Raw genomic sequence first — 25,594 nt, 5'->3', positions numbered from 1 at the left:
ATAAGTGTCTGACCCTTGATTTCAGCTCAGGTCATGATCTTAGGGTTGTGAGACTGAACTCTATGTCAGGTTCCACGCTTGATGCGGAGGCTGCTTAAGATTCCCCCTCTCCCTCTGTCCCTCCCCTAATCACTCACCTGTGCACACTCTCTCTCAAAAAAAAAAAAAAATTGAACTCTAGAAGGATCAGAAAATTAAATAAAACCATAAATAACATAATTAATATAGATGAATAATTTTACAGTCTTGATAGGGAAGACTAAGAGTATGACCCAATAGCCAGTAACTGTAAAGGAAGAAAAATATATTTCATTTGGTAAAAATGGGGGGGGGGGTCTATGTAATTTTTAAAAGCTAATGACAAAACAAGAGAAAATATTTGGGAAGTGTATGAGAGGGAAAACATTCCTATTTATAATGTTAAAAGACTTCTTTGAACAAAAAGAGTAGAAAAATGTAGAGATGATATTCATCAAATTCACTAAGGAAGAAATACAAATGCACCAAAAATATATGAATGGAGTTTAGACTCACTGATATTCCACGAATGGCAGATCCATTAAGAAAATGAAATATTTATGTAATTAGCAAGGAGGAGAGAAAGGGTATCTTCAAACATTTTTAATCATCATGAAACTGTTTAAATCTTTATTAGAAACAATGTATCAGAGATCTGAAAAACTGTTCCTCAAATGCTTTTGGACTCAGCCATCACAGATGTAGGAATTTACCTTAAAAAACTAGTCAGAAATAAATAAAAAGTCATGTACGTGTATGTTTTAGGTCAATCGCTCCCAGATCCTATTCTAGCTTTGGTGATAATGCTCTATCAACCGAAATGACTTTATATTCATTATCTATCATCTAAGAAGTTGAAATTTCTCCCACATGTTTTTCAAGTTTCACTATAGCTCAATTTCCAAGCTGTATACTGTCTTCAAGAAATTCCTTCTGGGCTTCTTGTTAACTTTGATTAATTAGACTTTGTGAGACCAACACAATTACTATGTTTTGAAAATTTGACAATATGCCAGCTTCTTACCTGAACCCCAACTTTAAAAGCTGGGTGGAAAGGAGAGAGACACGGGGCGGAGTTCTTGCAAATTAGTCATTGCATAAAACTCACCTTGGTGGGCTACCTCAGTGTTGGGAAGAGCAAAGAAGAAGCCAGTAGTCTCCCGAAAAGACACGGAATTAGGAGTCTATTTCTCTACCTCGGTGCCAGGAGATTTCGGGAGCAAATCGGCTTTTATTTTTCTTCTTACTACAGGTTAGTTTTATGACCTTTATTTCCTTGAAGACATTGGGGCTTAATGAGATTTTTATATTTTTGTTGTATGTCATATAGCTGCATGATTAGAAAAATACCCTGTGTTCTATATACACAGTAAAAAGAAAAAGGCTAGCTAATGAGTATGGGATGGTCACAAGGGAAGGAAAAATGGACCAAGACTTCATTCCAAAAGCAACTCATTACCATTTCCAGCGGGGAACAAGACAGGTTGGCGTCAGCCTCTGCTACACTTTGGAGAGAGATCTGACCCACAGAGGTTTCACTTGGGTTTGTTTCAGATGAGGGGCTAAAGAGACCTAGGGGATGGAATACTGGAGTTTAAGGGGAGCTGCTGGAAGCACAAGAGGGTATAAATGATCAAGGATGCACCCACGACACACTAAACATAGATTGCCTGTGCTAATAGCCTTTTATTTCAACAGCCAGGGAATTTAAATACCTAGGAGAGAAATACTTGACTATATTTTTGACATTTGAGAGGTGATTTGTTGAACAAATGTACATATCCCAGTGAAACGTAATAGCCTTGGCATTTAAAAATGGGCACTATGTATTTGGATCTACATTTTGGAGTAATAAATGCAACATTTCAAATTAATAAATGCAATATTCGTTATCCCTGTATTTTCTGTGGATAGTGATTTCTTTGTTACTATGCTCTCATTCTGCTACTTTGTGACCCAGGGTGTTGGTGGATATTATAGTCCTGCTAAGTGCTTGGAAAACCTACGCATTAACTGCTGTACTCAGGGGGATTATTTGGGTCTTTGCTGCTGTCATTGGGTAAACTCATTGCCCATAGCCTCTGGATAAATTTTCAAGCAGTAGCAACACGTCAGTGGTACGGCATTATGTTAATAAGCCTTAATTTAAAAGAATTTACCAAGGAACTTCAGACTAAAAAAATAGTCTCATATTTTAATAGCTGCCTTAATCCACTATAACATAAACTCACTAAAATGCAGTACAGAATTCCATTCAGTTTCTCCTTCAGAAAAAATTCAGAGTAAAGAACAAAGGTACAGGGAGAAAATTGCCAGATGATAGTGAAGGAGACCTCTCTTGAGAAAATCCTATTTCTTGGGGCATCTGGGTGGCTCAGTGGGTTAAAGCCTCTGCCTTCGGCTCAGATCCTGGGATCTCAGGGTCCTGGGATCCAGCCCCACATCGGGAGGAAACTCTGCTCAGCAGGGAGCCTGCTTCCCCCCTCTCTCTTTGCCTGCCTCTCTGCCTACTTGTGATCTCTCTCTGTCAAGTAAATAATAAAATAAAACTTTTAGGGGAAAAAAAGAGAAAACTCTATTTCCTTTGTTTTTTAGTGGAGGTTTTATTTATTTGTTCATTTGGCAGAGAGAGAGAGCATGAGTCAGGGGAGGGGCAGAGAGTCCAATGTGGGGCTAGATCCTGGAACCCTGGGATCATGGCCTGAGCCGAAGGTAGACTCTTAACCTACAGAGTCACTCAGGTGCCCCAAGAAAACTCTATTTCCTAAAAAAAGAAAAGAAAAGGATGGAAGGGCTCTGTTTCTTCATGGCTCAGCTGAACAGAAGACAATGAAACAATCTCGGAGAGCAGATAGGGTGAGGAGGATAGTGTCTTCAGAGGCACTCGGTGGTAAGTGGCATCTCAGTACCTGTTGGTATTGTCTGTGTGTTTCCTTTGCTCCCTCCTTTGAGAAAGTGCGCTGCCTGCTCTGACCTCTGAGACTGATTCTGATGCTGACACCGGCAGCAAATGCTTCCTCTCCGACCTCGTTATGCCCTCTACCCTTTTGGCACCCACTCACAAATCTCCCCTTGCTTTTCTTTAAAAGTGCCCAGCATGTTTCTGCCTCAGACTCTTCTGCTTGGAATTCTCTTTCAGAAATAGACTTGGTCTCTCACTTCCTGCTTCAGTGTCATCGGGGAGTCCTTCCTTGACCGTGTTATAGAAAACAATACCCTGCTTCCTTTTTCCCCATCCTCCTCCTCTTACTACCGATTTACTTCCTTTTTATCCACCTGTTTTCAGGGAACAGTGTCAGATCTGTTTGCTGCTGTATTCGCTCAACGAAAGTAGTATCTGTCACACAGCAGGTACGGTAAATGTTTCCTGAATGAGTGAATGGCAGAAGATGCACCTTTGGTATGAAGGCAGTGGGTGTGCTTTTCTGAAGGCCATTTACACGGGTAGCTTGTGCTCTGCCCCAAGAAGAGGGTGATGAGTGAGATCTACTTGATGAAATGTTCTGTTGGAGTTCTCTCCCCCTCCCCCCCCACTTCCAACCCAGTCCCAGGGAAGAGTAGGAATTCTCTGGCCTAAATCAAAAGTAAACTGTGGGGATACCCAGTATGAGTGTTTCGGCAAGCAGATAGTACTAGCGGAAGGCATTAAAAGTCAGTTTGGGTAAAATCTGTGTATGGAAAGGTGTGTGTGTGTGTATAACTTCAGCAGTCAAATATATATTTATTTTTAAAGCAATCTACTTTGTACTTGGAAAAGAAAGTCTGGTGTGAAGCAGGGTCTTCTGTCACTGAGAGAGACTTTGAATTGGATAACAACACTGAGTAGGACATTTCTTAAAGGCATTAGCTAGCAATTTTAGGGGGGAAATGATCTTGCACTATAGAAAAAAATTACATGATAATAAAAATCTAATTTTCTACTAATAAATTCCCTGATACAAGACACAATGCCAAGAAAAAGAATTGCAGTGATTGGTGCTGGGGTCAGTGGATTGGGCGCCATTAAGACCTGTCTGGAGGAGGGACTGGAGCCCACCTGTTTTGAGGGAAGCGACGACATTGGAGGACTGTGGAGATACAAGGTAAGTCTGAATACACTGTGCTTCCGTATGTGTGATGACATCTTTTCCATATCTGGGAAATAGGAATGCGAAGATTCTTATCCCCAGATACTAGCCTACTAAGTATTATTTGTATTAGTGCCTGTACCTATACTTTGAATCGTAATCCTTCCTTCCCCCAAGGATGATACTCCAGCAGTCGTTCCTCCTTCCATAGACTGGCTTCCTGAAGGAGAAACATGTGCTTACTCTGCATTGTCTCACCCCTGGGTCATGTCTCCGCCACCGTTACCTGATGGGCATACCAGTGTTTCCAGAAAGCTGCTCTCACTGTTGTAACCAATCCACGGTGTCAAATCAGATGAACTTCCTGTGCTAAATTTTCTTGCTTTCTGGGGGATCTAAAGATGTCAAAAACCAGGTACCTGAGTGACTCAGTCATTAAGCATCTGCCTTCAGCTCAGGTCATGATCCCGGGGTCCTGGGATCAAGCCCCGCATCGGGCTCCCTGCTCAGCAGAAAGCCTGCTTCTCCTTCTCCCACTCCCCCTTCTCGTGTTCCCTCTCTTACAGTGTATCTCTCTGTCAAATAAATAAATAAAATCTTTTAATAATAAAAGAAAATAAAAAGGTCAAAAACCAATGCCTTTTAAAACAAATTGTCCCTGGCTTCTGTGATTTCACAGAATTTTCACAGATTTCACTGTGATTTCACCTCTCTCTGCCAAATAAATAAATAAAATCTTAAAAAAAAAAAAAACTTGATATACTTTAGCAGGAATTAGATTCCATATTTCCTGGCTTCAAGTTTAGAATATTCAGAATACCTGCATTACTGATTCTTTATGTCACCAATAATATACAAAAGATACAGAAAAAAATTAATCTCTTCCCCAACTGTGTTTTCTGTGTACATATATTAAGATGATTATATTTTGGATTCTAATAAATTCTTCTAAGAGTAAACAACACATTTTAAGGGATGGTGTATTTTTTTTTCTTAGCCTTAAATTACTTAGATATCTAGCCTGGGTTTTTGTTTGGTTGGTTTTTATTTTTATTTTTTAAGATTTTATTTATTTATTTGACAGAGAGAGACAGACAGAGAAGGAACACAGGCGGGCAGTGGGAGAGGGAGAAGCAGGCCCCCTGCTTGAAAGAACACTCAGGTGCCCGTCTAGCCTGAGTTTTAAGAAAATTCAGAAATTGGGGCTCCTGGGTGGCTCAGTGGATTAAGCCTCTGCCTTCTGCTCAGGTCATGATCTCAGGGTCCTGGGGTCGAGCCCCACATCGGGCTCTTTGCTCAGCAGGGAGCCTGCCTCCCCCCTCTCTCTGCCTACTTGTGATCTCTCTCTCTGTCAAATAAATAAAAAATAAATAAAATCTTTAAAAAAAAAAAAAGAAAACTCAGAAATGGCTGCTAACGCACGTAACCGATAGAGTGTGTTGTATGGATTCCTATTATAACCTGCACAATGAGGACAATAAAGTGCTTCACAGGATTGAATTAGGTAATAGATATGATTATATATTATATAATTCTATACTATTATATAGTATATTTTATATATTATTATATAGTATACCTTTATATACTATCAAATACAGCTATATAGTTATAAAATGTAATATTGTTATATTATTTATATAATTATAAACTATGACATTTAAAAGTGCTAAAATACTATCTCCTGTCTGTATGCATATAGATAAGTAGATAATACAGAGAGACTGAAACCAGACAGAGAGACTGAAACCAGAAGGATATATATCAAAACATTTAAAGTGATCATCAAGGGACACCTGGGGGGCTCAGTCGGTTAAGCCTCTGCCTTCAGCTCAGGTCATGATCTCAAGGTCCTGGGATCCAGGCTCATGTAAGGCTCCCTGCTTGGCAGGGAGTCTGCTTCTCCCTCTGCCTCTCTACCCTGCTCATGCTCTCTCTCTCAAAGAAATAAATAAAATCTTTTTAATAAATAAATAAATAAATAATAAAGTGATTAAGAATGAGATTCATCTCTGTGATTTCCTACAAAATTGTAATAAACATGTGCTGCTTTTGTAATTAGAAAAAAATCGCCAGTAAAAGCAAGAAATGGAAAAAGAAAGCCTCCTGTACTAAGGCGCTCTCCCCATCACTACAAACAAGGAGGGGTCTCGGATGCCCTCTGGCCAGGATTCCGATTCCACGGAGTTCTGTTGGCAGAGAGAAAGCCCCATCCTCCTCTGCCTATTTTCACTCTCCGGTATTCTAAAGACGTTTTTCTTCTCATGTCCTTTTTGTGTTCTTTCCATCATTTCCTATTTTTCTTTTTGTTGCCCCACAAAATTCTTTGTTCTTTTAAACCATTTATGACAAAGGATCTTATCTCTTAGCGAAGGTACTGCAAAAGCCACTTTACTTTCTTTGAAGGAATTCGCCATGATTTGACAAAGGAATGAATTTTTTAACTGTTACTCTTGTGTTCTAAAAGACAGGGAACGTCGTTTTTTTTTCTCCGTAGGAGAAGGCTGAGAGTGGCAGGCCAAGCATCTACGAATCTGCCACCAGCAACACTTCGAAGGAGATGACCTACAGCGATTACCCGTTCCCTGATCACTTCCCCAACTACTTGCACAACTCCAGAATCATGGAGTACCTCAGGATGTACGTGCAACACTTTCACCTACTAAAGCACATCCGGTTTCTGGTAAGTGGGGCAGGGAGTCTCAGGGGAGAGTCAAGAGCCAGACCAGAGTGAGGGGCAGTAAGGCACACCGGATCAGTCTGGGAGCTTAGGTCTACGAGACCAGAGCAGTCAGCAAGACCTTCCGTCCTCACTTCCTCCAGGAGAAAGTCTGACGGATTGGTTGAAACGTGAGACTACGCACCTGGTGTTGACTCACCACCAACTACATTTAGGGTCACGGCCGGGGACACACTGGCCTCCATCTCTACTTAAAAAAGAAAGCCTTGGTAGCTTCAAAGACCTTTCAGGAAACCCCAAAGGAGAGTAGTTATAACCAATGTGACTCAATGAGGCCCAAAGCTCTGGGACAGGAGGCAACCGGGAAGAGAGGTCACAAGTCCAAGTCTGTCTCATCCCCAGTCGAAGGTGCGCAGTGTGAGGAAGCGCTCCGACTTCTCTTGCACGGGCCAGTGGGACGTCATCATCGAGGCCGCAGGGAAGCAGGAATCCTATGTCTTTGATGGGATTATGGTGTGCACTGGCCTTTACACCGACCCCTTCTTGCCACTCCAGAACTTTCCAGGTATGTCATACTGAATGCTCAGGCACTGGTGATGTGGAGTTTTATCATTGCTGCTTACTGTTATTTTTGAAGAAAGTTTATAACTCTGAAAGTCCCCTTATTTTCAAAATCAATATTATTTTTTCTGATTGTAAAGCAAAGCATGCTCTTTCCAGGTCCGTTCAAATAATACATAATGTTATAAAATTGAAAATTAAAATTACTGGGGCGCCTGGGTGGTTTAGTGGGTTGAAGCCTCTGCCTTTGACTCAGGTTGTGATCCCAGGGTCCTGGGATCGAGCCCCGCATCGGGCTCTCTGCTCAGCAGGTAGCCTGCTTCCCCTCTCTCTCTGCCTGTCTCTCTACCTACTAGTGATCTCTGTCTGTCAAACAAATAAATAAAATTTTTTTTAAAAACATTAAAATTACTAATACACTATTACCACAAGTCCTGGGCTATTTTAAGAGAAAGGTGCTACATCATTCCACATCTGGAAAGCAAAATGTGGGAGTTGCTTTGTGTTGGTAAGAGTTTGGAGTAAACACAGAGCACCTGGCTGGCTCAGCTGGAAGAGCATGGGACACTTGATCTTGGGGTCATGAGTTTGAGCCCCACATTGGGTTAGAGGCGACTTAAATAAATAGACGAGAATTTTTTAAAAATAGTTTCAAGTAAATAGTAGGATCAAAGCAACAGAAAATATATTAAGATTTAGCTTTATTTCTGGATGTCTACTTATATGCATAACATAATGACTATAAATAGCCACAGAATCATCTTAGAAGCTACTGCCATGTTATTCTTTACTATTTGGAAGCTTAAGCACCTTGCATATAAGGAATGGTGTGGGAATGATCCACCTGCCCAGCACCTCCCTGTTCATCTCTAGGTACAGGACATACATTTGGTCTTCTCAGAAAGGACTGAACTTGAGACTCCTTTGGAGCTTTCAGGAAATTCTAGACTCTCCCCACCCCCCGCCCCTTCCATCATCATGAGTGTCTGGTTCCCAGTGTTTGAGAAGAGAGAGAGGCTAAAACTGGTGAAGAGAAACCTATTAGTTGGTTAGTTCGTTAGAAATTTAAATATTCCTGTATTCATTCATTCAATCTTCAGTCAAGAAATACCCATCCAACACCAATCGTCCAGAGGCTCAGTAGAGAACAAAACGGGCAAAACCTCTGTGTCTGTGGAGTGTGCATGCAGGAGATGGACACAGACCAAAAAATGGGATAAACGTGTGGCAGACAATGACTGTGGAAAAAGTGGGAGGCTTTTAGGGATGGGGGTCGCAATGCAAGATCGGATAAAGTGGCCAGGGAAGGTTTCCATGAGAAAGGGACATTTGAGCAAATGCCCAAAGGAACTGAGGGAGTTGGGCAGGTAGGGGGAGAAAGCACACCACACAGAAGGAAGAGCAGTAAAAGGGCCTCGATGTGGGAGTGAGTCTCACAGGTCATGTGTCTTGTCGTGGGAGCGGAAGGGGTGGGAAGGCGGTGATGTCAGAGAGTGAACAGTGAGCCATGGTTTTCACTCTGGCTTTGACTCTGAGTGAGGTAAGAGGTGTAGGAGCTTTCACAGAGAGGAGATGCGTGCTCTAATCTGCTCAACAGCAGTGTCCGGAAGAGCCAGGGAACGAAGTGGTAAAGGCAGAAGTGGGGAAACCAGGGGAAGGCTCTTGCACAAATGCAGATGAGAAAGGATAGTAGGTTGGAACGGGGGTGGGGGTTGCGGTGGGGGGGTGGGCAGTGGAGATATAATGAAGTGCTCAGATCCTGAGTAGATGTGAACATAGAGATGATAGAATTTGCAGATGGACCAGATGTGAGATGTAACAGAGAGGCGTCGAGGATAACTCTCAATGTTGTTGGTCAGAGCAACTGAGTTGTGATTTCCAGAGACAGGCAAGACTCCAGGAAGACCTGATTCTGCCTGTATGAGGGAGGAAGACTGAGGAGGTAACAAGGTAACAAGATTGAAGAGATGTTCCTTAAAAATGGGAGAGGGTGGGCTGCGATTAAAGATACTGAAAGAAGAGCATTAAACCTATTTCTCAAGTACTATACAGGAACATTTTAAGGGATCCTTATACCATTTCTATGAGCGAAGTGCAACCATTTCCATTTTACGTATTGCAAATGTCACTAGTAGAAAAAAAGCTGACATCTGTGCCTATATTTGTTTGACCTAACCCTCCCGCCCCCGCCCCACATTTTAACCATAGGGCGAAGGGTTCATTTTGGAATAGAAGAGAAATAATTCCTCCTGGGGAAAGGAGATGGAGGAAGGATGGCAGAGGAAGGATGCATGAACACACAGTAACTTGTAGGTGTTGAGATACTCCCTTAAGATCTTCGTTGTTTCATAAAAATGAGAAAAAAAGGGTTGTCTTCAAGAAATGAGAGGAATTGCAGTGGGACCAAGGGGAGGGGGGAATACTGAAATAACCACACTGAGAAATTTGATGGACTATTGAACTTGCAAAGATGGAGTTTGGGAACAATCAGACCCATGCCAGGATCGAAGAACTGCTTCCAAAAGAAACCTGGAGTTTGGGATCAGATTCTGTAGGGAGAAAGGAACAGGGCAAGGACTGACCCTCAGTCAGGAGGGACTAGAGCTGTTCAGCATCACAAGAGGAACAAATGAAGCCCTTATGTCCAGACCTCAGTGCTCTTTAATGGATGAAGTGCTGCAAAATCAACCGGCTTTTATGGCTTGGGCATACAAGCATATTTTTAGGCAAAAATACAAAGTTCCTACATTCTCTTAGTTTCAGATCCTGGTGGGTGATGGTGGAGCATTTGTTCCCCATTGGAGATCAGAGTGAATAGTGCTGGTGGGAAGAGGGTTCTTGGCCCAGGAAGAGATGAAAACATCCAGACAAGGATGATGCTTGAGTTGGGAAAGCAAGACAGGAAAGTAGGTCCAAAGCAGCAGTTGTAAATGACAAGGATGAAGGATGAGGAAGATGTACTACTTAAATGGGAGACAAACTCTTCTTTGAAGGTTTGGCAGGGTTAAGTAGGTAAAAAGGTAAGTAAGTAAAGAACACAAGTAAAGGAAAAAGAAAGCAGGCATTAGACGTCTGAGTGTAAGCACGGAACATGAGGTGTAGAACAAAACTATATGGGGATTTATTCTGTCTGATGATGGGGAGACAGAGTCCACAGCCCAGCATTTGCAGAAAAGCAAAGGAGAAGTAGGATGGACTTTGAGTTCAATAATAATCTTTAAAAAATAATGTGAAATAATGACCAAGGCTTGAGCAATACTTTCTTGCCCACAGGAATCAAGAGGTTCAAAGGTCAATATATCCACAGTTGGGAATACAAGAGTCCAGAGAGATTTCGGGGGAAGAAAATCATTGTGGTCGGCATTGGGAATTCGGGAGCTGATCTGGCTGTTGAGCTCAGTCACGTAGCTTCACAGGTTTGGTTCCTACAGTTTTCTTTCCCGAGATGCACCCTGCCCAGAGCCCTCTGAGTTATTAACATTGAGTGAAATATGTCAGGGGTACCCATACACTGCTTCAATCCTGATTGTTAATTACCTCCTCACACTTGTTTTCTCAGTGGACATCTTGGCAATACATTTAAAAAATGAGAATGGAATAAAAATAAAAATTTCAAACTTTAGTGACCATCATATGGTTTATTTTTACCAGAACGTGTAGGCTTCACCAGCTCTGCCACTGGTTACAAATGTGAACACTACCAGAAAGCCACTCTAAATCCCTTTATTTTTTACTGACATGACACATGATACATCTCCTTACTGTGATTCCTTCCATACTTAGGTTTCAAGGGATACGTATTAACTAAGTATTCAAAATTCTGTAATATCATAATTAGCAGGTGGACAGTGTGTGGGAATGTGTTGATCGCTAGCCTTCTTGCATCATTGTGTTTGTCCAGAATTTGCAATGTAAGAGATTTCTCCAAAGCAGGCTTTAAACACTGCTTTGAAGAAAGCACAGGAAGGATGGTGAGTGAGGTCCAGAGGATGGCATGGGGAGCTCTCTGGGACTATGGCAACCAAGTCAGATGTGTCCATCTGTATAAGTGTGTTTGCCTGTATCTATTGGTCTATCTGCCTTTGAGAACAAGTCAATATAGTTGTTATCCATTTATCATGAGCCAAATGAGAGACATCAGAAAAACTGGGAAAGGAAAGTCTTACATTGGGAGGCATCTGTTTCTCATTCATTTGCATTCTCTCCTAGGTGTTTCTCAGCACAAGGCGGGGTGCGTGGATTTGGAACCGGGTCTGGGATTATGGAATGCCTGTGGACACTATTCTCTTCACTCGTTTTAAGGCTGTCCTCAACAAATGTTGCCCTACATTCTTAATCAACAGATGGATAGAGAATAAATTAAATGCTCGATTTAACCATGATGTTTATGGTTTGCTCCCTCAACACAGGTATGTCTATGATTTTTTAAAAACTTTTAAAAAATTTATTTGAGAGAGAGAGATAGCAAGCATGTGAAGGGGAGAGCATGAGCAGTGGGGAGGGGGAGGGGGAGAGGAGAAGCAGACTTCCAGCTGAGAAGGAAGCCCAGTGCAGGGCTCCATCCTAGGACCCTGGTATCGTGACCTGAGCCAAAAGCAGACACCCAACCAAGAGAGCCACCAGGGTGCCCTTGTTCTAGGATTTTAAAAGAAGTAATTTTGCCTCTGCCTTTTAATTCTGGTATAGTTAAATATTTTCTTTTTTTTTTATGTTGGCAAAATGTAATCCCTATTTATCTATATATCTATCTATCTGTTGCAAGGTATAAATGTGGAAGCACATAAAATTGACTATGCGTACAGCCTACATAAACTTAATAAATATTTCTGAGTTCCTACTATGATCAAGTAGGTATCTGGATACTGAGAGTAGAAGGACAAGGCCAGGCAGTGTCCTAGCTCTTGCTGGGCCACCTTTCTAGTAGGGGAGAAACCAACTGGTTAAAACATAATGCAATTACATGGAGTGATACGTGGTATGAAGAAACAGCAAGCAGAGTTGGGGAGAAGAATCTTTTTTTTAGATGGGATGTCTCTGGAATGCTTATATGATGAAAGAGCCTTTGAATGAGGACCTAAAGGAAGTGAGGAGGTGAGTCTTGAGAGAACATCTGAGATGAGAATCACATTCTAGGCATAAGAAGCACCAACTTCAAAGGCCAGAATGAACATGATTTATTCAAGGAAGAGCAAGGAACCCAGTGAGACCACTGGGAGAGGGGAAGTGGTAGGAAATAAGTTCAGAGACATAGGTAGGGGCCAGGTCACAGAGGGAATTTTATTTTTTACTTTGTTTAAGGTTTATTTATTTATTTGAGAGGCACAGCACGAGCCAGGTAGGAGCAGAGGGAGAGAGAGAATTCCAAGCGCACTCCCCACCAAGCGCACAGCCCAAGGTGGGGCTGGATCTCATGACCATGTCCTGAGACCATGACATTAGCCAAAATCCAGAGTCAGAACTCCATCAACTGAGCCACCCAGGTGCCCCCAGAGAGATTTTTAGGGCTACAGCATGGACATAGTTTTGGATTTCATTTTTAGTGATATAGATACTCATCAGGATATAATCAGACATTTTAAAAGGATCACTCCTGCTCCTGAGTGGAGGAGAAATGGTAGGGAGTCAGGGTGGAAGCAGGGAGACTACTAATGGTATTAAATAATGTCATCAAAATTTATAAAAATGCTATGTAGGTTCTCAAAATAAATGGAAATCAGAATATGATCTGATTTTGCTATTCTAATATGAACACTTCCACCAACTGCTTTTAAAAATCTCTCCCCCAGGGACGCCTGGGTGGCTCAGTTGGTTGAGCGGCTGCCTTCGGCTCAGGTCATGATCCCAGCGTCCTGGGATCAAGTCCCGCATCGGGCTCCTTGCTCAGCAGGGAGCCTGCTTCTCCCTCTGCCTCTGCCTGCCTCTCTGTCTGCCTGTGCTCACTCGCTTGCTCTCCCTCTATGCCTGACAAATAAATAAATAAAATCTTTAAAAAAAAAAAAATCTCTCCCCCAGAAAATTGTTTAAAGAAGTGAGATATTAATATGATCACTGGTATAAACTTACATACCACATTTCAAAATCTTCTCTTTGCTTATAGTAAGCATTAAATAAATGTTATTGTCATTCTAATAAATACAAAATGTTTATTCAGTAAAAATTCCAAGAAAGTATGGAGTCAAGGAAATATTTTACAAAACAAAAATGTCAGTCTTTTTTTTTCCTTAGTCAACTAAAAAAATGTTTAAAGTATTTTCTGAACTCAATGCCTTTCCAAAAAGACATATTAATTTTTCTGGATTTCAATTTTTATTCTTCAGATTTCTGAGCCATCAAGCTACTTTCAGTGATGATCTACCCAATCACATAATATCTGGAAGAGTTCTGATAAAACCAAATGTTAGGGAGTTCACAGAGACATCCGCCATCTTTGAAGATGGCACAGAAGAGGACCTCGATGTTGTTATTTTTGCCACAGGATATACTTTCTCTTTCCCCTTTTTGGAAAATAATCCAACAGTACTGGACAGCCAGCGCTCCATGTTTAAATTTGTCTTCCCTCCTCAACTGGAGAAACCAACCCTGGCTTTCATTGGCATTCTCCAACCAGCGGGAGCCACCATTCCCACATCAGAGCTCCAGAGCCGATGGGCCGTCCGTGTATTCAAGGGTATGTGCTCACCTTATGCATGTTTAGAAAAGATGACCATCCAGATAGTGTGATTTCAGAGGCATTGCAAATCTCTTCTGCTGCAAAACATAGTTTGAGGTTAACCTGTACAGTATCTGAAATTGTGCCGCTTGAGATTTGTTACTTTGGGATTTGATCGCTATTTAACTTTCAGGATTCCTGTATGGAAATGAAGATTTAGGGCCCCTGGGTGGCTCAGTGGGTTAAGCCTCTGCCTTCGGCTCAGGTCATGGTCTCAGGGTCCTGGAATCGAGTCCCACATTGGGCTCTCTGCTGAGCAGGGAGCCTGCTTCCCTCTCTCTCTGCCTGCCTCTCTGCCTACTTGTGATCTCTCTCTCTGTCAAATAAATAAATAAAATCTTTTTTAAAAAATGAAGATTTAGAAACCATGACTTTACATATCAACCAGTGACCACTTGTTGGCAAAGAATTCTTTAGAGCACTTCAGGACAGTAGATAGTATAGGAAGTGAGGGCAGTAGAAGAAAGATCTCAACCCAGAGTATAGACAGGAAATAAAGACCTTTGATAAACCCAGGCTTAAAACTCAGCCCCTCCATGTACTGGCTGTATGATCTTGTCGTGTTCCCTGACCTCCACAGTTTCCTCATTTATAAAAATGGGAATATTTATATATACTTTGCAGGGTGGTAAAAGTGAATAATTAAACACCCTGACTTTTATGGACATTCAATAAATATTGAATGAAAGATTAGCCGCTGCTGTTATAACTACTATTATTATTTATTACATCATTAATTCTAAGGTTGAGAATGAATTGAAGACAGATTCAAACCCTACCTTTATGGTAGGTATGCATATGGTATGCAACTTTTGATCTCAGAGTAGTGAGTTCAAGCCCCATGTTGGGTGTAGAGATTGCTTAAAAATGAAATCTTAAAAAAAAAAAAAAAAGGAAAACAAGAAACCTAACTTTATGAAATGATGTCAATTACATTGTGATAATTCTGCTTGTTTGTTTCTCATTTAAAAATTCCCCCATATTTTCTGGAACATTCTGTATTTCTCAAAATATAGGATGTCACTCATCAAAAAAATGAAGGAGAATTATAGGAAGGTGACTTCCATGAGTTAAGATGGAATTAAGATGAAATCTCTGTCCAATGACAACAATCGGGAAACAGTGAGTTACTATTAGTAGATACAATATATATTTGTAAAGGAATTCATAACATAAATCAACAAGTGTAACTCACTACTTAAAGGACACCCAGTGTGAATATTCTGGTAAAGGAACTACACACACACATTACTTTGTGTCTTGTCAGTTGGGTGCAGCTCCCTTCAGTCCATCCTCCATTGTGAGCTTTGAGGTCTCCACTAGTCAAGGTGCAAACTCATTAAAGGATATGCCTTTGCATTGAATGCCTGATTAAACAATGAATGGAGGGCATTCCAGAGTAACTCCTGGATCCATCTCCCCTAGTCTTGTACTAACTCATTTGTGATGTTTTCTACCAAACAGATTCTCAGGGTATTCATTTCTTGTGGAACTTCATCTTCTTTCTTTCCTAGGATTGAACAAATTACCTTCGGTGAGGGGCATGATGGATGACATAAGAAAGAAGAGGAAAAAAATTGAAAAAGAGTAAGAAACTTGCTTCTTGGTGAAAGACAGTTCAAAGCGTTTAAGTGGAATGGTTTGCCTATCAAGTATGCTCTGTATTTTTCTCATCATAGAATCTGAGTGTATTTGCCTAGATGAGATCTCAAGTATCAATTTCATTTCTTCTTAATCGAGCATAACATAAATGTATGGAGTATGTGTGGGAAGAATGGATACAGAATAATCCAGTGTGGAAACTTCAGAATTGTGTTTAAAATTCTTGTAATGCGATATAAGCATACAATTATAAGTTTATGTCATAGCATAGCCTAAGAAGTGCAAAAGTGTATGAAATGCAAACATGAAATGAAGGGTTGTTCACTCTTCTAAGGAGTTGGAAAGATAAATCAATGTGAGAAATGAGTTGGCAAATCATTACAGAATCCAATTAAAATTCTGACATGAAATCAGAGGCTTGTAGGTTGTACCAAATCTTCTTAATTAAAAATTACTCTCAACCATTGGGGTTGGAAGTGTATTTCTATGCAACAAATACCTGTTGAGAATCTACCATGTGGATGTCACAGCTTGTTTTCTACGATCAAAGGGTTCATCCTAAGAGTAGTCTGTTATCCAGGAGCTGGTTTAAGAAGGTGGGCCAAGAATTACATTTCACTAATACTGAAAATGAAATTAGTGTCACATCTACCTGAATAACTGGCCTGTATAATTCGTATTTCCCACCAGTTTACTAACATGAGACTATATCCTGAATGAGAATCAGATGTGTGACCAAAGTACAAAAGACTTCAGAAAAGAGTATCATTAATATGACAAAAATCTTCTGAACCCCACCTATGACTATCCAAGACCCCAGCAAGGATTTGAGAATGAAAAATACAGTGTATGAATATTGTGTTAAGAACCCCTGAGATGGGGCACCTGGGTGGCTCAGTGGGTTAAAGCCTCTGCCTTCGGCTCAGGTCGTGATCTCAGGGTCCTGGGATCGAGCCCCGCATCGGGGTCTCTGCTCAGCGGGGAGCCTGCTTCCCTTCCTCTCTCTCTGCCTACTTGTAACCTCTGTCTGTCAAATAAATAAATAAAATCTTTAAAAAAAAAAAAAAAGAACGCCTGAGAAATTTTCAATAGCTATTCATTCTTTCTCCCGTGGATTATCCCCTCATACAAAGTCCACCGATGTTTAGAAGAAATTGTGCTTGGAGGGATGGGGGGTGTCATCTGACTTACAGTTATTTATTTTTTTCCCCCTTCTGATTTCAGATTCCTGGCTAACCCTCGTGACACACTCAGAGTACAGTACATGGATTACATGGATGAGGTGGCCTCAGAGATAGGAGTGAAACCCAACTTGCTCTCACTCTTCCTGGGGGATCCGAAGTTGGCTATGGAAATTTTCTTTGGACCGTGCACGCCTTACCAGTACCGTCTGCGGGGACCAGGGACGTGGGCTGGGGCCCGGAGAGCCATCCTGACCCAGAGAGAGCAGATCATCAAGCCCCTGAGGACTCGCACCCTCACCCGTGACCAACCTCCCTTCTCTGTGCCATTTTGGCTTAGAAGTGCCTGTGCTGCTCTTCTCTTTGTTCTCGTTTCAGTCATTATTAAAGGATAATCCTATGATCGTTAGGACGTTAGAGGTTAACAGTAACACACACTAATTAAGAGATGGGCATGTGCCAGTGTTTATTCCTCAGTTCCGACAGGACCAGTACAATAAATGAGCTGATAGCTCCACAATTTCTCATGTAGAAGTATTTTGGCCAAATTGGAGATTTCTTCACCAGAGACTTCAAATGAAGTGGCTTGTATGAAACTTGCTTTGGAAGTGTATAGTTAATTTCCATAACGTGACAGATGTTCTCCTTTATGCCAAGTTCTCCCAGGCCCGCCCTTTCTAGTAAACACACAGTTTGTCAGCTGTTGGCAATTGGCAAATTCTTGCTTTTGCATGGAAAGCATAGGCTAGGAAAAAATATCTCTTCAAAGGATCTTGAATAGCTAACAATGAACAAATGTCTTCAAGAGAAACCTTCTCCACTAGGGTCACATTCTATAGAATTATGGATATTGAGGTAACAGGTTACTTGTACCCAGGTTATGTCAGGTATTACTGAAGGTATTTTAGGGGATGGAGTATGCTATGGAGGAAAAAAGAAGAAATAATAGAAGTCAGGAGATGTTCATAATTTTGTTTTCTATTAAAACAATTGAAACATTGAACAAATTTTACAGTAAACATACAAATTCTATAAAAACATTCAGGAGAATGTGAAGAAGAAACAGAAAGAAAAAATAGCAAATATACATAGATGTGGTGAACTGATTACCATAATCAATGTAATTAACTTACCATCATCTCACATAGGTATGTTTAGTTTTTAGGTGAGAACACCTAACATCTTACCCTTTTAGCAAATTTTGATAGTATTATATTCAATACAATATTTAATAATTGAGTCATACAGTACTATTAAGTATAGTCCCCATACTGCACATTAGGTCTCCAGAACTTACTCATCTTATAACTGAATGTTTGTTCCTTTGACCAACATTTCCCCATTTCCCCCCAGCCATCGGCCCCTGGTGACTACTCTTCTACTCTCTGTTTCTAAGAGTTCAACTTTTCATAATTCCACATACAAGTGAGATCCATGCAGTATTTGTCTTTCTGTGTCTGGTTTATTTCATTGAGCATAACATCCTCCCGTTTCCCCCATTATGACACAAAGGGCAGGATCTCCTTCTTTTATAATGCAAATAATACTCCATTATATATATGCATACACACACACCATATTCTCTTCATTCCTTCATCCATCGATGGGCACTTGGGTTGCTTCCCTATCTTAGCTTTGTGAGTAACACCACAATGAACTTGGGAGTGCAGATATCTCTTCAAGATCCTGTTTTCATTTCCTTTGGATATTTAGCTACAAGTGGGATTGCCGGATCATGTATATAGGAGCTCTATTTTTAATCTTTTGAGGAATCTTCATACTGTTTCCCATCGTGGCCATACCCATTTACATTCCCACCAAGAGTGTAAAGGGGCTTCCTTTTTCAGTCTCTTGATTCCTCTCTCCCATATATCCCAGATCTAGTCGAACAGCAAAACATAGCACCTCCGAAGTCAGTCCAGAACCTCACCACTTCCCATGCCCTCCACCACTGCCACCTTAATCCTTACTGCCATCTTTTCTTTGTATCATTATAGTCTCCCTATCATACTCTTTCTTTTCACCCCTACTCTCTGTGGTTCATTCTCATTAGAGCAGCCAAATGATACTTTTAAAACATAAACCGGGGCACCTGGGTGGCTCAGTGGCTTGAGCCTCTGCCTTCAGCTCGGGTCATGATCTCAGGGTCCTGGGATCAAGCCCTACATCGGGCTCTCTGCTCAGCAGGGAGCCTGCTTCCTCCTCTTTCTCTCTGCCTGCGTCTCTGCCTACTTGTGATCTCTGTCTGTCGGATAAATAAATAAAATCTTAAAAAAAAAACTATAAACCAGATTATGACATATTATGTCCAAAATTGCCAGTGGCTTCCCTTTCACTCAGAGTAATGGCTAAATTGGAACAATCCTACCGGTCCTTTCATAACCGACTTCTGCTCTACTTGTCTGACCTCCCCCCGACCCACCCCTGCTCTCTTCTGCGTTCATTCCTTGAACAGGCCAAGCCTACTCTCACTGCAGGATCATTGCATTTGCTGTTCCTTTTCCTGGAACACTCCTTCCCCTGCATACCCACAAAGCTCTCTCTCTTTCACCTCCTTCAGGTCTTGGCTCAAATGTTATCTTTTTAAATGAGATCTTTTTTTTTTTTTTTTCATGAACATTATGTCCCATTTGGTAAAATTCTGAGCTTTACATTATATTGGTTATCTTTTTGGTTTGCAGGTGTACAAGGTTGTTTTTTTTTTTCTTTATTTCTTTTTAAGATTCATTTATTTATTTGAGAGGGAGACAGACAGGAAGTGGAGAGGGAGGCAAAGGGAGAGAAAGAATCCCAAGCAAACTCCCCACTAAGGGCAGAGCCCAACATGGGGATCGATTCCCGGACCCTGAGATCATGACCTGAGCCATACTGAACTGACTGAGTCACCCCAGCCGGCCCCCTGGTTCTTTTTCTTTTCTTTCTTTTTTTTTTTTTTTCCCTTCAAGTGAGATCTTTCTTGACTACATGCAATAGCAATTCCCATCTTCCTCATCCTGCTTTATCTATCACTCTATTCTCAAAGAGCTCAAAATCTAATAGGGCAAACTAGCCACCTGAACAGACAAATAACCCCTGACCATGGACCCATCTGTCTCTAGCTAATATTGGAACAAGCGCTGTGGGAATACAGAAGACAGAGCAAAGAACTCAGAGAAAGGGAAGCGAGGAAGGAATCGCGGACAAGGAAAATGGACTTGGATCTCTAAAGATGCAAAAGAGTTTATTTCTGGAAAAAAAAGAAGGACATCAATTATGCAATGTATGAGTGAGCAGAACAGCCTAGAATGCTAGAATATTCAGGAAATGAACCTAGCGTGGGGTATGTGAGAATGGGTGACAGAAAAGCCTGAAGCGGTGTTTTGGAGATAGAAATGGAAGGACTTCTGCCCTCCACACCTATCCCCACTCCCTTGGCTCATCTGGACCAGAACCAGAATTTTCCATATTCTTACCCCCCAGCTCCCTGCATCCAGCTTCCACCCCTCGTCATGCAATCTCCTAAAGGGCCACCAGAGTCAAATTTCTAAAAGGCAGATCTAGTCCCATCATTCCCCTGCTTAAAACTGATTTCACTCATTACCGTCTATGGAGCCAAGCTCAACTCCTTAGCTTGCATATAAGGTTTCTTTTTATAGGTTGTATGGCAAGTGAAATTTTTCATTTTTTGTCTGTTTTGTTTCTTTTTGTTTTTCTGCCTCACCAAACTTTCCATTTTTATTAAAGTTTTTTTCACTTTATTAATCCAGAAATGTCATGCTGGAATTCAAATTTACGTCTGATAGATATTTCAGTTGTGCCCACATCAGACCCCTGACCATACTCCTGAGATTCATCATACAAACAAAGACACATAAGAGTAATTTCAGGGGCGCCTGGGTAGCTCAATTGGTTAGGAGGAGTCCATCTCTTGGTTTTGGCTCGGGTCATGATCTCAGAGTCGTAATCTTAGAGTCCTGAGAGACAGCCCTGTGGCTCACAGTGGAGTCGGCTTGAGATTCTCTGTCTTCCTCCCCCTCCGCCCCTCCCCAACCCACTGGTGCACATGCGCTCGCTCTCTCACTCTCAAATAAATAAATATTTAAAACACATGCGTGCGTGTGTGCACACACACACACAGCAATTTCAAGCATAGAGAAAGGGTTTTTTTTTTCCTTTTATTTGTTTTCATTTTTTGGTAGTTCTGGTCTAGCCTCCTACTGACAAATGATCCCCTTCAACAATGGTCCTCAAAGTTCAGTGTGCATCCGATTCCTCTAGAGAGCTTGTGAAAACACTAATTGCTGCACTCTGTCCCCAGAGATTATAATTTGGTAGGACTAGCATGGAGCCCAAGAACTGGCATTTCTAACAAATCCCAAGGCAATGTTGCTGCTGCTGTCTGGGGGCCACAGTTTGAGAACCACTGCCCTGTAACAGTTATAACCACATGATTACTTCTGAGATCATTCCATATGTTCATGCGGAGTGAATTCTGGCAAAAATGTCGAAGTATGGGTTTTCAGAAAAATGACAGCTTCTGCTCAATCTTCCTGGAGCAGATGCACAGACAGATACAGAATGGGAGATGCCAGACCCATGGGGACCCTGGGAGGACCAGCTCAGCACCCTCTCCAAGTGAGTCACAGAGGTGTTCTCTAGTGTAACCTTCTTCTGGGAGACCTAGAAAGGGATCCTTCTTGGTAGCAGGAAATCCTGTCTGAGGCTGGCCCTGCCTGTGGGCCCATGAGTGGGAACAAAACCCCCTACTCTATTGGCCTCTACACATCTAACACCTACCTCAGAGCTCACATCAGTCAAGGCTCACAGTAAACACTTACACCTGAATGATCAAGTTCCACTGAACCCAAATACCCTGGAAGGGTTCCATGTAAACAGAAATACTTTTGAAATGTGTTTCTTGCTCTATGCTTATCCAGGATCTTTGATGGTGTCTATTTCAAAGAAACAGTAATTGCATGTAAATTATAATTTTTGACATCAGGTAATACTTTGTACAAAATCCCTCAGAGGTCAGAAAGTTTTTAATATCCTTTCATCCCCAAGAAATGAAACAGATATGTTCAGCAGTCTGGCCTAAGGCCATTCACTGAGTCACTGTTGGGTGTGGAGATTAAAGACCCAAGAACTCTAAGAGTTACATGTTGTCCCTAAACAACACCGTTGCCCAGTCACTGCTCCCCACGGTTCCCTTGCAGAAATTACTAAAAGAATTGGAGAAAATTAAGAGTAAAGAAATAGAGAAATCATGATATGAGACTGGAATGATTCTCTGAAGACATCTAAACATAGAAATTTCTCGTAATTATTTCCGTTCCGAGTGCAGTCCCGAGCACAAACGTCAGTGCTGGAAAAATTTTCCAGTTTCTGGAAAAATGCTACATAATGACGTGGTTTTTAAAAATTACAATGTTGGGGTGCCTGGCTGACTCAGGCAGAAGAGCATGCAACTCTTGATCTCAGGGTCCTGAGTTCAAGCCCCATGTGCAGTATCAAACTTACTTAAATAAATAAATAAATTTAAGGGGCATCTGGTTGGCTTAGTAGGTTGAGCATCCAAGTCGGTTTTTGGCTTGGGTCATGAGCTCAGGTTTGTGAGACTGAGCCCCGAGCCAGGCTCTGCTCAGCCCCTCCCAGGTCTGCTTGCCCCTCCCTCCCCAACAGCACCTTCCCTGCACTCTCTTTCTTGCAAACAAATAAATAACATCTACAAATAAATAAACAAACAAAACAAACAAACAAACAAAAACCAGCCACAGAAACTTGGATCTAAAATGTCAAATTTTGCTAAGACATGTTGGGATGGAGATGAAGAGAGACGGAGCTTGTGCTAAGTTCCCAGTCCTACTAAGGAGCGCGCAACCTGCGTGACTGCACCATGGGGATTCTGGGACAGCACTGGGGGTGGAAGTGTGTTCCTGCCTTAGCCCTAATGGCACGTTCTGGAAGTTTGCTGTGCTCTGGGCCCCTGGCTCTGCCCCTTGTCAGTTCTGCTGATTCCTTTCTCCTGGGCCACACCCAAAATGGGCTCTAGGGACTCTGCCTTCCTTCCAGGGGTCATGTTTAGTCTCCAGCTGTCATGGTCAGTTTTCATTCAGGCAGATGGTTCTTTCGACAGCATGACTCTCAAAGCCGAGCTTATCTCTTCAGTTCCTGCCAGCTGCAAGCAGCGATAGGAAGCTTGCTCTACTTCTTTGCCGTCCCCACCTAAGCCTCTCCCCTCGGACCCGTCACCCATACCCACACTCACCCCTATGTCTTCTGTTTCTCTTTCACGCGCCTCCCCACCCCATCTTGAGTGGATTACAAGTTCTTCTGCTCAGTGGAAAGGCTTTACTGAGCACCAAGGCCGAGGCTAGACCTTGACACTTGAATTCACTCAGAGGTTTTAACAATGAGTGGGATGACTGTACCCTTAATTTGACGCCTTCCCAAGACTGGGTTTTAATCAGCCTTTGTCACTCAAAGGCCTTCTCAGTTTCGTAGTTTATTTATTGGATTAAGCTGTAAGCCCCTAATTTTTTAATTCTTTTTATTCTTCTTACTCTTGCTTGCTAACTGGCCAGTTCTTTTCTGTGCTTATTTCTTTCTTACAGTACTGAGCCATGCAGAGCAATCAGCACACACTCCTGTGTCTACACCCTCCCCAATTCCAAAGTGCAGATTCCCCCCAAACACCAAGCAATTTGCTGACACCCGTGAGGTGTCCCACAATTCAACGCCAATTCTGACCCTATCTATTTAGAAACAGCATCAGATTCCCAGGGACTCCATCCTGCAAGACTGCCCCACTTCAGATCCCCATCACAAGCCAGTTGTCTGACTGCCTATAGATCAGAGGTTCGAAGATCCTCTCCTTGGGTTTGATTAATTTGCTAGAGTGGCTCACAGAACTCGCAAAGCAGTTCCCACAGCTGGATGAAGAGATACACAGGGCAAGTTTCTGAACAAAGGAGTGTCTGTCCTTTTGGACAGACACGTGGCAGGCAGGAGGGCACTGGTTCACAACCTGGAAGCTCAGCAAACACCATCCTTTGGATTTTTCTGTAGGCTTTGTTACAGAGGCATGATTGATTAAGTCATTGGCCAATTGGTGGCTGATTCAACCTCCAGACCATCTCTGGAAATCGGGGGATGGAGATGAGAGTTCCAACCTTCCATTCACGTTGGCTCTCCAGGCAAGGAGCCCCACCCTTAAGTGCCAGCTAAGCCGCCTCCTTAACATAACAAAAGACAACGTGATGGCTCTCCTCTCAGAAAATCCCAAGGATTTGAGTTGCTCTGTGCCAGGGAAGAAAACCAAATATATATTTCTACAAATCACAATATCTCAATTCCTAACATTGTTTTCCAGCCTCTTTCTCCAGGGGCTAAAGCAGAAGACAGCAAACTTTCTGCGGAGGTTGAGATAGTCGCTACTTTAAGTGCCGGAGACACCGTCCCGCTGCAGCTGCTCAGCCTGGGGGCTCTGGCAGCCACAGACAGTAATGACACGGATGAGTATGGCTGGGTCCCAGGAAAACTTTATTTATGGGCACTGAAATCTGAACTGCATATAATTTGCACATATTGTGAAATGGTATTTTTCTTTTGACTTTTTTCCCAATCATATGAAAATGTAAAAACCATTCTTGGCTGCGGGCTGTATGAAAACAGAGAGTGGGGCCGGTTTCGGCCTGTGGGCCACAGTTTGCAGACCACAGTTTGCAGACCCTTCTTTAGAATTAGAAGTTACTTGATCATAAGCATTGCAGGTCCTCACAGGTGGTCATTTAACCAAAAGTCTCAGCTCTAAATTGGACCCTTAACACTTTCCTAGATTTTTGGCATGGCAGCATCACATTTCAAGGTATCACTCAGGATGACAGATTTTATTACCATTCAAACAGCCGTCAAGCTTCATCCACTCAGAATCACAAATGTTTATTTCAATGTGTACTGTGGTGAGGTCGGCAGGGGGGATCGACACACAGTCAACCAGGGAGAAGAAGTCAACCAGCTGCAGAAGAAGCTCCATCTCTGCTCATCTCTGCTTCCAAAATTGTTGAGACGTGAAAGAGGGACCATGGTGAATTGTGTATTCACTATTCAAACACCACCTAAAAGTGGAATGTGTCCCCACCACTCACATATTACTGGCCAAAGTCAGTCACCTGACTTTCAAGATGAAAAGTGAAATCCTATCACCATTAAGACAGAACAGTTTCCCAGGAATTCCGAGAGCTAGAACATGTTTGAACAGCTCAGACGTCCTGTAAAACCAAATACCAGTAAAACCAAATACAATGTACACAACTTTCTAGAGACCAGAGAATGGACAAGCAAAGGCACCATTGCCCACGTAGTAAGGAAAAACATGGATCCCTTTAAAAACGGAAACCATTAAACACAAAGATGGAAATAAAGTCCAACTTGTGATTTTTTAAAAATAAATATAAGTGGGTTAAATTCTCAAACTGGTTGAATAAGACAAAGTCTAACTACAGAAGATAAAACAAATGACTCAAAAGATTAGACCAAGGGACAGAAAATCATGTTTCACAAGCCAAATCAAGCCCAGTTCAGTGTCTGTTTTTATTAATAAAGTTTTTACTGGAACACAGCCACATGGCTGTTTTCTGTGGGGTAGTTTGCAATAGAAACCATATGGCCCATAAAGCTTAAACTATTTACCTGCCTCTTTACAGAAAAAAAAAAAAAAGTTTACTGACCTCTACATTAGGCAGTGAAGGATAAACTAAGATACAGAATATAAACAGAAATAAATCAATTATAATAT

General features: G+C 41.8%; 2 protein-coding genes across 2 annotated transcripts in view; one reads left to right on the top strand and one right to left on the bottom strand.

The window, feature by feature from the left end:
* Positions 1-3,097: 3,097 nt before the first annotated feature.
* LOC101672520 (flavin-containing monooxygenase 5-like) lies at positions 3,098-17,234 on the top strand. Its single transcript, XM_013055549.2, has 9 exons — positions 3,098-3,369; positions 3,961-4,100; positions 6,583-6,768; positions 7,168-7,330; positions 10,600-10,742; positions 11,536-11,735; positions 13,644-13,993; positions 15,550-15,622; positions 16,862-17,234. Exons 2-9 carry the CDS (start codon positions 3,966-3,968, stop codon positions 17,211-17,213), a joined length of 1,602 nt encoding a protein of 533 aa, XP_012911003.1. The 5' UTR covers positions 3,098-3,369; positions 3,961-3,965; the 3' UTR covers positions 17,214-17,234.
* A 25-nt stretch (positions 17,235-17,259) lies between these two features.
* FAM177B (family with sequence similarity 177 member B) overlaps positions 17,260-25,594 on the bottom strand; it is a 47,068-nt gene continuing 38,733 nt past the window's right edge. Inside the window, exon 5 of the mRNA XM_013055552.2 lies at positions 17,260-17,739. Within this exon, the coding sequence (XP_012911006.1) occupies positions 17,620-17,739 (120 nt within the window). The 3' untranslated portion in view covers positions 17,260-17,619. The remainder of the gene's footprint in view (positions 17,740-25,594) is intronic.

The sequence above is a fragment of the Mustela putorius genome, unplaced genomic scaffold (assembly GCF_011764305.1).
Source record: "Mustela putorius furo isolate JIRA1106 unplaced genomic scaffold, ASM1176430v1.1 tig00000508_pilon_pilon_pilon, whole genome shotgun sequence".
NCBI classification, from domain to species: Eukaryota; Metazoa; Chordata; class Mammalia; order Carnivora; family Mustelidae; genus Mustela; species Mustela putorius.
This window is presented reverse-complemented; position numbering and strand designations above follow the sequence as displayed.

Excerpts from the sequence above, each read along its gene's own strand:
- LOC101672520 (XM_013055549.2), top strand. The coding sequence starts at position 3,966 with ATGCCAAGAAAAAGAATTGCAGTGATTGGTGCTGGGGTCAGTGGATTG. Across the intron at positions 11,736-13,643 it reads GGTTTGCTCCCTCAACACAG|ATTTCTGAGCCATCAAGCTA; the intron begins GTATGTCTATGA and ends TTTATTCTTCAG. Across the intron at positions 15,623-16,861 it reads AGGAAAAAAATTGAAAAAGA|ATTCCTGGCTAACCCTCGTG; the intron begins GTAAGAAACTTG and ends TTCTGATTTCAG.